The 14,239-nt window shown below is 43.7% G+C and overlaps 1 protein-coding gene across 1 annotated transcript in view; it reads right to left on the bottom strand.

Moving 5' to 3' along the window:
* Positions 1 to 394: 394 nt before the first annotated feature.
* The window catches only part of SHC3 (SHC adaptor protein 3), a 94,831-nt gene continuing 80,986 nt past the window's right edge, over positions 395 to 14,239 (bottom strand). The window contains exons 9-12 of the mRNA XM_066604059.1: positions 11,462 to 11,558; positions 6,762 to 6,956; positions 4,714 to 5,000; positions 395 to 655 (exon numbers count right to left, since the gene is read on the bottom strand). Coding sequence (XP_066460156.1) covers positions 527 to 655; positions 4,714 to 5,000; positions 6,762 to 6,956; positions 11,462 to 11,558 — 708 coding nt within the window. The 3' untranslated portion in view covers positions 395 to 526. The remainder of the gene's footprint in view (positions 656 to 4,713; positions 5,001 to 6,761; positions 6,957 to 11,461; positions 11,559 to 14,239) is intronic.

The following is a 14,239-nucleotide window of genomic DNA, read 5'->3' as shown; positions in this document are numbered from 1 at the left end:
TCAAGCAATCACATCCACCGACAGAAAAAAATTCTTTTCAATTCTGCAGGTATCTCCAAAAAAAAAAAAAAAAAATTCTCAACACCCTGCAGCACCAGATAGTATTTCTCGAACTATTGTCCAAGTCTTCTTGTTTTGTGCTTATTAGGTAAAACCATGATCAGATCATGCAGCATTATATTTATTAAATCAGAATGCTGCATTCAGTATCAAGCTAAAGTACCCCTAATTATTGTTCTGTTATCATTAAAACATACCAGTCTTATTATTCTTTTCCCGCAGTCTCCAAAAATATAAATATATTTGTATCTATATATACAGATTTCAGTGTATATATACACACACCTTATATTCACATTAAGGGATCAAACAATTTTATAAAAATTATGCTTCGAGAAGTGCGACGTAATTGTATGGGCCAAGTATAGTGCGTTGACTCATACGATCTGTGTTCCTATTGCACTGACTTCTGTTGTAGCCTCCATGAAGATACATTGACATACGGTAGGAAAGGTAACCATTGGGATCAAGGCTTCCCTTCCACTGGTTGTTTCAAGCATAATTCGCTTCCGGAGGACACAATGGGCAAATAGTTTTCCAGGTGGTGATTGATAAGATGACCGATGCTGTCAAAGATACGATCTTTAGTTCTGACCTGTAGGAAGACAAATATTGAATATAGAAAATATTTAATAAGCTTAAGTTAAAGGTATTTTCATCTGGGAGCTTTATGGCTTATCATGGGAAAGTCCAATAGATGAAGGTCCCCACCTATCTTGAGTCTTGCCCCCACTAACCTCGGGCCATTTGAATGTGAAGGCTAAGGGGTGATCGAAACCTATGGAAACAGCCGAGCAGGCAAGTGTTACACTGTTTCCGTAACTCCCATGGAAGCCAATGGGAGTTATGGAAACAGCTTAGCACAGCAAGCTATGTTGGTTTCACCCAAGTTACAGTGTAGCTTGTTGTGTTACGCTTTTTCTGTAACTTCTATTGGCTTTTTAAGGGAGCGATGGAAACAGCCGGCTTGACTGCTTCCATTAAACCCAGCAACAATGGACGCCATGTTCGGCCGGCCAAGGGTGGCGGGGCCTGAACTTAAGATGGGCACGGGTCCTGTGGATATGCCATGAAGGTTTCAGATGAGAATACCTCTTTTCAGCAAACAGATCGGACTACAGTGAAAATAATGTTCCAAGACTGCAGTTGAAAACTATTTTCGAAAATGTAATGAGTGTTTGAGAGTTAGCACCTTAGAAAGCCAAGACATTTGAAATGTAATAAGAAAAGAGATGTTAAAAAAGTATATTTTTTAGTAGTTAAAAATAAATAAGTTGATACATTTAAGCATAAAAATCTGCAAAATCCATACTTTTCCTATTGTTACTTTAGTTTCTTCTTACTATAGCATTGTGCAGTTCAACCAGTGCATGTTGTTACAACTGACAAAGAAAAGGATGTTGTCATGGCAATGTTTGAGGCCCTGATCTTTACAGAATATATCCACTACTGTGCAAGACTTGTATTATACCTATACAATAGTATATGACACAATGAGGTAAAAGAAATGGAAAATATCAATATTTGATGTCATCATCTTTTACCAACAGACCTGTGGGAGTTCAACTGGAAAAACTTTTCTGTAGTGTTTTAATAGAATCAGCTTGTAGATTCTTTCATTGCATAAAAGGTAAGTATCAACTAGTGGAATGCAGAATGGATTTCTGAATGCATAACATATGAAGCCTTGGAGCTGATGGACTACAACAACAACAGACCACATCAGGCTGCATTCTAAGTAGCTAAGAACAGGAAACCAGTCTAACAAACACTTATTTATGCTTTAGGGTTAATGCCCACAGACGGATTATCGCTGCGGAATTCACGGCCAGACACCCACCGCGAATTCCACAGCAATAACCGTCCATAGACATGCAGTGGTAATCAATTCTCCCCTGCCCACGAGTGGAAATCAACAGTGATTTTCCACTCGCGGAGGAGAATCGCAGCATGTTCTATTCTGTGCGGAAAAACGCATGGATGGCTTTCATTGCAGTCAATGGAAGCCATCCATTCCGTGATACTTCCGCTGTGAGCACAGAGGAAGTATCACGGGAAATCATGTCACCGCCAAGCCCTGGTACGTCATCAGCTGCACTGCACATGCGCGCCGGCTCACCGGCCGGGACTCTCGCCATGGATCTCTGGGAGATGCCGGGTCTGATTCCGCTGTGATATTTCGCAGGCGCAATCTGACCAGGCCGTGGGCATGAGCCCGTAGGGTATGCTCATATGTGGCGGATTTGCCGCAAACCCGTAGCAGCAAATCCACAGCAAGTGGTGAGGATTTTCTTTCCTCAACTGCAACTGCAACTTGAAGTCTACAGTGAATCTACACCAAAATCCACACCAATGTGCTGCTGCAGATTTGCTGTGGATTTTCCACTGTGTAAAATCTGCAGCAAATCCGCCATGTATAAACATACATTTAACCCCTAATCAATATGCAGTGCCCATGTATGGCAGGCTTCACCATACATGGCGGGTGTCAGCCATCTTCGACAGCCAACACCTACCCACAACAGCCCCAATCAACTCCTGTCGCAGTTGATAGCGGCAATTTAAGGTACCGATCAAGCTTGTGGCCCCAACATGATGAGACTGTGGGATGCCATCCAGGATTTATGAATGACTGCCTATTAAGATGTGCCTAAGGGCTTAGTCCCACTAAGTGTGACTGAGCCCTTACTGCAGAAAGAAGACGGCCGCACTTCAGGACGGACGACTCCCCGCAGCGCCGAAGAAAGAACACATGACCGGCAATGAAGTGAATGCAAGAATTACATTTTTCTTGTCTAGCTGTCTCCAAAAAAAACTTGAATTAAAAGCTATCAAAAGTCGCATGTACCTCAAAATGCTATCGATAAAATTTACAGTTCATCCCACAAAAAGTAAACCCTCGTACACCTAATCAACGGTAGAATAAAAAATGTATACAAAGATATCCACAGAAAGCAATTAAAAAAAGATATTTCATTTCTTTTAAGTAGTTCTACATAAAAACCTATATTAATTTGGCATAGACTTAGGCTGCCTGCACACGGCCCTGGCAGCAGCGGCGTCCGCGATACCTGCTTTCTTTTTCTCAAATCTATAATGTGCATGGTTTACACGGCTCACCATGAGAACTGTTTTTTTTTTATTTGCTGCGGGACCCAGAGGCGGACGCCCACTCCAAATTCTGCAATGCAAATCCGCCCGTGTGCAGGCGGCCTTAAAGGGGTTGTCTCGCGAAAGCAAGTGGGGTTAAGTACTTCTGTATGGCCATATTAATGCACTTTGTAATATACATCGTGCATTAAATATGAGCCATACAGAAGTTATTCACTTACCTTCCCTGCGCTGGCGTCCCCGTCTCCATGGCTCCGTCTAATTTCAGCGTCTAATCTCCCGATTAGAAGCGCTTGCGCAGAAGGGTCTTCTCCCATCTGTTCAGTCCGTCACGAGCGGCATTTTGGCTCCACCCCCTTCTACGCATCATCGCGTAGCTCCGCCCCCATCACATGTGCCGATTCCAGCCAATCAGGAGGCGTTTTTTTGCGCGATTTGCGGATCACATGACGGATGCGCATCCGCAAATCGCGTGACCGGTGCCCGAAAATCTGCTCCTAGCCGTGTTTCATTAGAAACGGGCCGGAGCTGTCCAGCGCATTGCATTCAATGGAGCCGGCAATACAGCCGGCTCCATTGAAAGCAATGCGCTGCGGGCGAGTGTGGGATGAATTGTCGGGAAGGGCTTCATGGTGTGAATTCATGAATGGGTGTGAGTCAGACCTGCCTCTGATTGGCTCAGCGCTGAGCCAATCAGGGGGCAGGTCTGACTCACACCCCCTTCACACCCACTGCAGGCCGGCCGCGCGGAACTCTGGCTGCCGGGAGCAGGTGAGTATATATATATTTTTTATTTTAACACTTTTCTGGATGAATTGCAGGGAAGGGCTTATATATTTAAGCCCTTCCCGACAATTCATCCCGCGCACGCCGGCAGCCCATTGCTTTCAATGGAGCAGGCTGTATTGCCGGCTCCATTGAATTCAATGGGCAAACATCGTTCTTCTCTGCCACAGCTGTTACAGCTGTGGCAGAGAAGAATGATTTGTCTTCTATATGTTCTCAATGGGGTCGGCGCTGCTGCCGCCGGCCCCATTGAGCGCACATAGAGAAGAGAACAGGAATTGCAGATCGCAGATAGGTGCGATCTGCGATTTCTGTTCTATAATTTATCGGACGAGCGCATAAAAAGCGCTCATGTGTCCGATACCATTGCAAAGCAATGGTTTTATAAAATCGCCGGACGCATGCGCATGCGCAAATCGCGCGAAAAAACGCCCGTCTGACTAAGGCCTAAATGTTAAAATTGTTGCGAGGGCATCTGTTTAGTATATAACTACTTTTGATCTTGATAGCAACAGCTACAATACTGCCACTGGTATCCATAGCAGTTCACTATGGAAAAGCCCATAGGTAGTTGTGGGCTGCAGAGAATGTACACTACTGGGGAAACAATTTATAGGAACACTGTAGTAAGAAGAAGTAGCACAAAACCTTGATTGATGCTCATAAAAACTAATTTAAATATAATGAATAGAACTCCAGATAGTTGGCTAGACAACACAGTCAGTATCCCATGTAACATGGAAAGTGCATACTTACTGTGCCTTCAGGATCTACCAGAAGAAGATGCTTGGCTTGTCCATTGTGCATGCCAGTTAGCACATAAGAACCAGGATTATTGATGCTTTTTCTAACAAGGAAATCACCGTCCTTCTTAAGTAACTTCTCTGCTTCTTTTCTGCACATTTCCCCAACATACCAGGTTTCTGATTTCAGTTCGTCATTAATAGTTAAGATGGCCGCTCTGGATAACAGTGGACTGGAGCAGTCTACCGAAGCATCTTTATGTAGCATGGGCTGGGTCTTCAGAGCATCTTCAAATGGTTCTAAAGGAAGGTTAGAAATTTCAGTTTATTTGTATAGAAAAATGTCAGAGTTGAAAAGATACTTCTGGACATGAAGGTCAGAAATATTGTTTTAACCCTTTCCAATCCAATTTGTATCCTTGTTTTCCTAAAGGGCTTACTCTTTTTCTACCGTTATACAACTGCGCTATATGCTGGCTAAAGCCAGTACTGCATGAGGTGACACGTTGGATAGACTCCAACAGCAGAGAGGCTGGCAATATACAGTAAGAGAACCCCGACGGATGTCTTCCAACATCGGAGCTGTACAGCCTTAAATCATAATGTCTTCAAAGGTTAGACAGTGGATTGGAAAGGGTTAAAGCTAGAGCAGCTGAAAAGATAGTGCTTTGTCTCCTTAGTGACTTGGCCTACTTTGGCCCGAAGGACGCAACGAAGTTTGGGGAATTTTCATCTCCACTTTTCAAAAGCCATAACTTTTTTATTTTTCCATTGACATGGCATATGAGGGCTTCTTTTTTGTTTGGCAAACTGTAGCTTTTAATGGTTCCATTTTTGGGTTCATACAATGTGTTATAAAACTTTTATTAATTTTAATTAGAGGGCATGGAGAAAAAAACACATCAATTCTGCATGTTTTTTTTTACAGTGTTAATTATGCAGCATAAATAACATGATACGTTTTCCCTGAAGGCTAGTACGATTACGGCTATACTAAACTTATGATTATTTTTTTAGGCTTTTCCACTTTTGCATAAGGGCTCAGGCAGACAAGATTTTTTTTTTGTTGCCCCCTCCCCCTGCTCCACGCATGTTAAAAATGTAAGTATGCAAGGAGCAATGGACTGTGGGACTGATGGAGGTGCTGTAGGTGAACCGCCTAAGAGGACACCATGGTCCAGAAAGATGACCCATCTTTCCTCGAGAGCGCAGAACTGTGCGACAGAATAAAGGATCAGGACACTGTGGAGTTTGAGAGCATCAGATTGTAAGTAAGCCGGCCTCAGACAAAACTGATCGGTGTACAGCGTGTATGAGACTTGTTAATTATTTAGCAGGCCTGCTGTTGGTGTAAGGAGGATGCAAATAAAGATTCGAGCATAGACTGTGTTAAGTAGGGTTATGCATCTGGGTTTCTGAGTTGTGAGTTAATGCAAAAGTTTGACTCGCTTTATTGCTAAAATGCTACATGTAAGGACACAATGAGTCTCTGGGGACGGCAAGCATACTTAGTAAGTGTTTCAAAACCGGGAAGAGAGCTCTTTGATAATTTGGTAAATTGTGGTGTTGATGCCATCTGACATCTCAGGTGTGGAAACGTGGCCTCTACATGGTGTAATAAGGTTTACGCAATAAGTAACAGTATCAGTAATGGCCAGTGGTCAGTAGGCGTTAGCCAGGTGACCTGTTGTGGCCCAGTCCAACACAACTGTTATATTATAACATTCAAGTATTTTTTACCCTACTATGGAGTGCACGTTTGTTTTATAAAAAATGTATGCTGCCTCCGCCTCCATCCTGTCCCCACTGTGCCATAGTATCATCCCCTTGTTGCAACTTACGCATCTGTGTTCTCAGTGGGGAGAGAGAGAAAGGTTGCAACCAGATACATGGTGGCGGCTTCTGTCTGGTAAGAAGAAAGGATCGGGCATGTTGAAATCCAACTCCCACAGTCAGATAACCCCCATACACATAGGATAGTTAGCCAGTTCCATCTGAATTAGTGGGTTTGCGTAACTTTGCTCTGATGCGTGTGACATCTTAAGAAGAGGTGGTACTTACTCATATCAAACAGATCCTTTCTAGGGCTTATATCCTTGCAGCTATCCACCGATCCACAGAACATTCCATCCAAACTCCTCTGAAAGGCTCCAAGCATTTTCTTGTTTATGTGTTGGGTGTTGACATATGTGGGTGCGTTGCTTGCATGATTGCCTGTTGATTTTCCTTCTGGAACACTGTATATATCCAAAGAAGCTGTAAAAGTTATTATATTATTATTCTAAAAATGCCACAAAAGGAAGAATATTCTGGTCTGACTTGGGGTATAAATGTTTTTCACTATATCACTCTCTTAGGGTGCATTCACTCTTTCACTAAAATTGGCCAGTTTTGAGAGTTGCGAGACGCACAAAACTCGCAAGAAAATAGAACCCATTATTTTGGATCTATTTACATGGGCAATTTTTCACTCTCAGTGATACTGCAAGACAGAAAAATCGAGAATAGAACATGCAGATGTGCGGTCTCCAGTGCGATGCGAGTTGTGCCTGAGAATGTCGGGGGCCTGTGTGAGTGCACCCTTAGGCTGATTTCACATGGTTGAGAAGACGCACAAATCTTGCGCGAATATGAACCCCTTTCTTGTGAATGGGGTCATATACACAAGTGAGGCAGTGTGGGAAAAATCTCTTCTGTTCCTCGGGGTGCATTGCCAATTGATTTCAATGGAACCTTCAATGCATCGCATGGCTCTCACATATTCAATAGGAAACACCCCCGATCCTCTATTGCACGTGAAATTCGCGCGAGAGAATCGGAATTTCATAAATGCAATGTGTTTTTGCTTGAAAATTGCAAAATTGCATCCGCGGGTAAGTCGCACACTCATGAGCACAATATCGTGCCTATTTCTCAACTCGATATCGCGCTCACCCGTGTAGGTTGCCTTAAGCTGCTTCTACACTGGCATATTTTAAGATATAGCAAAGCAATGTAGGAACCACCTGATGATGACAGAGTTCAACTTGTCGTACATCAGATAAACAGTGTAGCACAAAAAGAGAAAAAAGATAAAGGTACTAAGAGACAAGATGGCTCCAACCAATATTACAATATTAACATTGAATAGAGATAATCTTTCAGACAATATTTGACAAGCAAAAAAAAGAAAAATGTAAAACATATCAAGAGTACCCAATAATACATCAAAGAACAACAGGATATAGATATAAAATATAACCATCCCCATTGATAAATCCAAGAACAGCCATTAAAATGGAAACATATGATCATCTAATGACCTGACAGCACCCAGGACCAATAAAGAAGCCCACATGAGGTCTGTTACCAGAGGACATACAAGGCTTGGAGACTCTTTCACCCACTCTAATTGTACTGTACATCTTCTATGCACTGAGGTCTACTTCATTTTCATGTTGCCTTGTCTTATAAGATAACCTTGTACTACCAGAGCAGTATTTGTCTACTAACTGTTTACCACTTTATTGGGATGTATATCTTCCGTACTTGTGTCATATTAGTCCTGGGCATTGTCAAGTTATTAGATATATGTTTATGCAGGGTGTAGTCAAAAAGATGGATCCAGCGCTATATCTCAACACTGGTTTCCTATACTGAAACAATAGTGTACTTGAATAGGAAGGCATAGTCATACTACATGATGGAATGCCGCACTGGCCCCCGGGTCTGCTGAATATAGATTTTAATTTTGTATTGTGCCCCTGTAAGAGATAGAAAGTAAACCCCAATTGCAAAGTGTAAGAGTAGCATGCGAGAAGCAGAAATCCGCTTTCTACATCTCTCTAAGTCCCGTGAGACCACTACTATGACTGAAGTAAGGAAAGTGTACTCGAAGTAGCCTCCTTCTGTTACAATAGGGGCATATCATCTAGGAAGTCATCCATTGCCTGCAAGAGATACCGGTACAGATCCACATTGAGGGCTCAGTCACACGGGCGTTTATTGCCGCGATTTGCGCATGCGCATGCGTCCGGCGATTTTTTAAAACCATTGCTTTGCAATGGTATCGGACACATGAGCACTTTTTATGCGCTCGTCCGATAAATTAGAGAACAGAAATCGCAGATCGCACCTATCTGCAATCTGCGATTCCTGTTCTCTTCTCTATATGCGCTCAATGGGGCCGGCGGCAGCAGCGCCGACCCCAATGAGAACATATAGAAGACAAATCATTCTTCTCTGCCACAGCTGGAACAGCTGTGGCAGAGAAGAACGATGTTTGCCCATTGAATTCAATGGAGCGGCAATACAGCCGCTCCATTGAAAGCAATGGGCTGCCGGCGTGCGCGGGGTTAATTGTCGGGAAGGGGTTAAATATATAACCCCTTTCCTGCAATGCATCCTGAAAAGTGAAAAAATAAAAAAAAAGGATGTACTCACCTGCTCCCGGCAGCCTGAGATCCCCGCAGCGGTCCTGCAGTGGGTGTGAAGGGGGTGTGACTCAGGCTTGCCCCTGATTGGCTCAGCCTGAGCCAATCAGAGGCTGATCTCAGTCACACCCATTCATGAATTCATGAATGGGTGTGACTGAGACTTGCTTCTGATTGGCTCAGCGCTGAGCCAATCAGGGGCAAGCCTGAGTCACACCCCCTTCACACCCACTGCAGGCCGGCCGCCGGGATCTCTAGCTGCCGGGAGCAGGTAAGTACATACATTTTTTTTTTTTTTTCACTTTTCAGGATGCATTGCAGGAAAGGGGTTATATATTTAACCCCTTCCCGACAATTCATCCCACACTCGCCCGCAGCGCTTGCATTCAATGGAGCCGCTGTATTGCAGTCTCCATTGAATGCAATGCGCTGGACAGCTCCGGCCCGTTTCTAATGAAACGCGGCTAGGAGCAGATTTTCGGGCGATTTTTGGGCCGATTTTTCGGCGCCGGTCACGCGATTTGCGCATGCGCATCCGTCATGCGATGCGCAAATCGCGTGAAAAAACGCCCGTGTGACTAAGGCCTGAGAGTCCCTGGAACAAGGGCGTAACTATAGGGGATGCAGTTGCAACCCTGGTCCAGGAGCCTTAGGGGGCCCATAAGGCCTCTCTTCTCCATATAGGGAGCCCAGTACTATGAATAAAGCATTATAGTTGGGGGTCTTGTTACAGGTTTTGCATAGGGGCCCAGAAGCTTGAAGTTACGCCTCTGCCCTGGAACACCGATCCAACAACGGCTCCATGCATGGATCATAGCAGAAGAAGGCCACTTCGAGTACACTGTCCTTACTTTAGTAATAGCAGCAGTTCCACAGGACTTGGAGAGATGCAGAAAGTAGATGTATGGTTCTTACATGCTACTCTCTATATCTTACAGGGGCCTTAACACAAAATTGAAATCCATGTTCCGGGGCCCCCAGGAGCCTATGCATCATACTATTGTGTAGTGTATCCATGCCTTCCTATTCAAGTACACTATTGTTATTTTAATATAGGACACCAGTACTTAGATATAGCGCTGGATCCGTTTTTTTGACTACACCCTTTATTTTAGAGGTTGCTCTTGCATTTATCATTGGGTATGTTACAAAAGGGATATTTCAGCATATTTTATATCTGTACCCCAGATTTCCCTGTGATGGATTGATTTTGGTACTTTTTAAATGTTTTTCATTTTTCTTTTTTGCGTTTGCCAAATACTGTATGTGAATAAAAGCACGGCTATGTCTGTTCAGCACTAGCATATTTTTAATCAGCATTCCATCTGTTTTTTCCATCCAACATGAAGTTAGTAGAGATGAGCGAGCATACTCACTAAGGCAAACTACTCGAGCGAGTAGTGCCTTATTCGAGTACCTGCCCGCTCGTCTCTAAAGATTCCGCTGCTGGCGGGGGGCGGGGAGCCGCGGGGGAGAGCGGGGGGGAATGGAGGGGAGATCTCTCTCTCTCCCTCTCTCCCCCCCGCTCCCCTTTGCTCACCGCCACAACTCACCTGTCACCTGCGCCGGCACCCGAATCTTTAGAGACGAGCGGTCAGGTCCTCGCATAAGGCACTACTCGCTCGAGTAGTTTGCCTTAGAGAGTATGCTCGCTCATCTCTAGAAGTTAGTTATAATCTATTACTCTATTTACATGAGCATAAAAAATATGTGCATGCTTTAGGCCTTTTTCACCCGGGCTACAAAATCATCGCAACAAAACGCATGTATGTGAAGCTCAGGTTTTTCAATGAGTTCTCCTCGCTACAAAACATCCCTCATGTGAAATAACCCATTGGAAACCCTGAGCTTCACATACATGCGTTTTTTGTAGCAAGATTTTGTAGGCCGTGTGAAACACAGCATGCACTAATTCTATCCATTTTGTGAGTAAAATATTCCCATAGAAGTCTATGGAGTCTAATTAAAATATGGATACATCTGTATGCGATCCCTATAGGATCAGGATTTGCATCCATATTTGCTTTCATTAGTATCATTTGTTTTGGGGGGGAAATGGATCAATTATTGCCCAATAATAAACAAAGAATGCAAATACCAATGCAGTATTGATAGTATAATGATGCATCCCGTTTCATTATATGTCTGTACTATGGATGTTTTTCAATATGTTCATGTGGTAGAGGCCAAAAGTAACATTTAAAAACACAACAGAAAAGTAGGATAAAAATCAAGAACAAAGAAGCCCAGACAAAAACTAGATTCTGGCCACCGGAGAGGAAAAGCTGAAAATATAATGCTACAGTATATGCGGTTGTCACGGCAGCTTGTTTGTAAAGAAAATCTTACCTTGCCTTTTTATAGCTTGTTGAAAGTTTTCATTGGACTTGTCAACCAGATGACGACCTTGGTAATATGTTTGTTCTATTCCAGAGGAGGTTATAAACTAAATGAGCAAGAAAATAGTTCCTGTGAGTCCTTTGAACTTTTTCATTAACCTAGGTCAATATGGTCAAAGATAATGGATGACTGGTGAATTCTTTAGTTAAGCCTTTTAAAATGTACACTTGTCTTTCATGCAGGACCAGAATTGGGGGCAAACTGGGCAATTACCCAGGGCGCCTATACATAACGGTAACCCATGGAATGTCCTCCTTTAAACTGCTCAGCACCTTAGGTGCACATCTTACAAACTCCTTCCCTTAATTATTGGGCTGAGCACTAATGAAGATATCTGTCTGATCGTAGGAAGAACTGTGCAGCTATACAGTAGCTGTGTGGCCCCCTTCTCTCTCCTCCCTGCACTCATCTCTCTGATCATTGAGGGAGGAACAGGAAGCTGAATTCAGCAGTGTTCAGCTTCCTGCTACAGTTCATGGAAAGAACAGGGACATAGGGAGCTTTCTATGTGGAGGAAGGTAGCAGTCTAAGAGAGAAGGCATAAGAAGTAGTAGGGGAGAGCATAGAAAGCAGTATACAGGGAGGAGAAAACATTCTGTCAGAGGGGCCATAATAAGCAGTTTGTGAGAGAGGGATGAAGGGAAGTTTGTGTGCAGGGGAACAGTTTGTGTGAAAAAGAGTGGGTATAGGGAGAAGTCTGTGTGAGGAGGGGACACAAGAAGCAGGCCATGTGAGAGAGGAGTACATGGATAGCAGTGTGTGAGAGGTTGCATGGGGAGCAATCTGCGTAAGAGGTAGCATGAAGGGCAGTCTGTCTGAGAGGGGAATAGAGAGCAGTCTGTGTGAAGGGGAAGTAGTTTGATTAAGAGAGGGAGGAATGTGGAGCAGTCTATGTGGGGAAGAGCAGGGGGAGCAGTCTGCTGTATGGGAGGGAAACAAGCAAAGAAAAGGGCATGGAGAGCAGTGTGAGAGGAAGAAGAGGTCATTGGTGTTAGGTTGAGCTCCTGGGACCTGTAGTTCTATGGGTTTCCAGGAGCACACTTCCACAGGCATGGGATAATTGAGTTGCCTGGGTTTGGAATTCTCCAGCCAGCCAATCACCATTTGTCTGCTGCACATAAATACCAGCCCCTCTGGCTGGAGGGTGCTGGTTTCTTCATTTCCCTCCCAGTACCCTTGTGCTTGCATTCCTGCATGTTGTTCTGTAGGTGTGAAGAGCAACATCTTCCATATGTCTGTGCAGGTGACTGGACATAAGGGGAACAGTTCTGTTCAGGGTGTATTGGTGTGAGCAGTGACGTGTCTGTGCGGGTGGCCGGATATGTGGTGTGAGCAGTTCTGTTTCGTGGGGTATGCATTCCCTTGTGTGTTGGTGTCAACAGTGTCCTGTTCTGCTGGTATGGCATTTACCATCTTTGCAAGCCAGGCCCCTAGGTGTCAGCATGGGGCCATTCCTATTTGGATGATCACCCCACTTGCAGGCAGGATTAATGGGGTACGTTTCTTGTGAGAGTAGGGACCCACGAGACAGGGGCTTAAGTATATTGGCCAAAAATACGAACCAATACCTCGTACCGTAGCAATTCTATCTGTTTATACATGCAGGTATGTTAGGTCAGTGTCACGGGTGTTTATCAGTCGTTGTGTCATGTTCGCTCGCGAATGCTGTTAGTAGTTCACTAGTTCACGTATGAAGGAGACGTGACAATTGAGATCAGTCTGTTAGGGAGGGGGGCATAGAAAACAGTCTGCATAGAGGGAAGCAATCTGTTTGAAAGAGGAGGGCGTGGGTATTAGTCTGTGAAGAAGAAGGGGGCATGAGGAGCATTCTATGAGAGAGATGAGGCAATGGAGAGCAGAGTAAGTAACAGAGGGTGGCATGGGGAGCAGTAGTATGGGTGAGAGGGAGGGGCATCTTTGAAGAAACATTAATTGTAACACTATTGCTGTGTGTGGAGCACAAACAGGATTATGCTTACTGCTCGGGATATGAAAAAGGTCACATTTTTTATATGGTGCACCTTTACCAACTGGTGCATGTCCAAAGTTTTCAGCTAAGTATGAGGGGGGGCATCTGTTTGGCACTATTATTTTTTTGGAACACTATCTATACATAGAGCATACTGTACGCCTAGGCACTCGTACCAATGTCTGTTAAGACTATAACAACACCCCTGGAAGAGCTAGAAATCAGTGCTGAAGATCTATTCACACTGCTTTCTGAAATGAGTGAATGAATGCTTTATTGCTAAAATATTCTAACACTTGGAAATATAAAAAATTTTAAAAAACCTTTTCGCATTTTTAAGATAAAAAAATGTGGTATTGATGCGTCCATTAAAGTCTGATCTATTAAAATAGTACAGTACTAGTGGAGACACAGTAATAATTTCCCCATAATAACCACCACAGGAAATATTGCCTCCTTCCTGCCTCACAGTAATAGTGCCCTTTTATAATGTCAACTCTGTGTTCTCACAAAGAAATAGCACCGACTTTGTACCCCTACAAATTAATACTGTCTTTCTCTACCCCCACAAAGTAAATTCCATAGTCCTCACTACTGCTTAAAACTTCGGCCAACAGAGGAGAAACTTCATTAATCATACTGGCTTGCTCAAACAAGAATTGTTTAGAATCGTTCAGTTTTTCATATTCACTATCGCTATATAAGTGAATGCGAGGGGCTGAACGATTGCCGTTTAAACCGAATGATAAGTGAACGGA

The sequence above is a fragment of the Eleutherodactylus coqui genome, chromosome 5, assembly GCF_035609145.1.
Source record: "Eleutherodactylus coqui strain aEleCoq1 chromosome 5, aEleCoq1.hap1, whole genome shotgun sequence".
NCBI lineage: Eukaryota > Metazoa > Chordata > Amphibia > Anura > Eleutherodactylidae > Eleutherodactylus > Eleutherodactylus coqui.
This window is presented reverse-complemented; position numbering and strand designations above follow the sequence as displayed.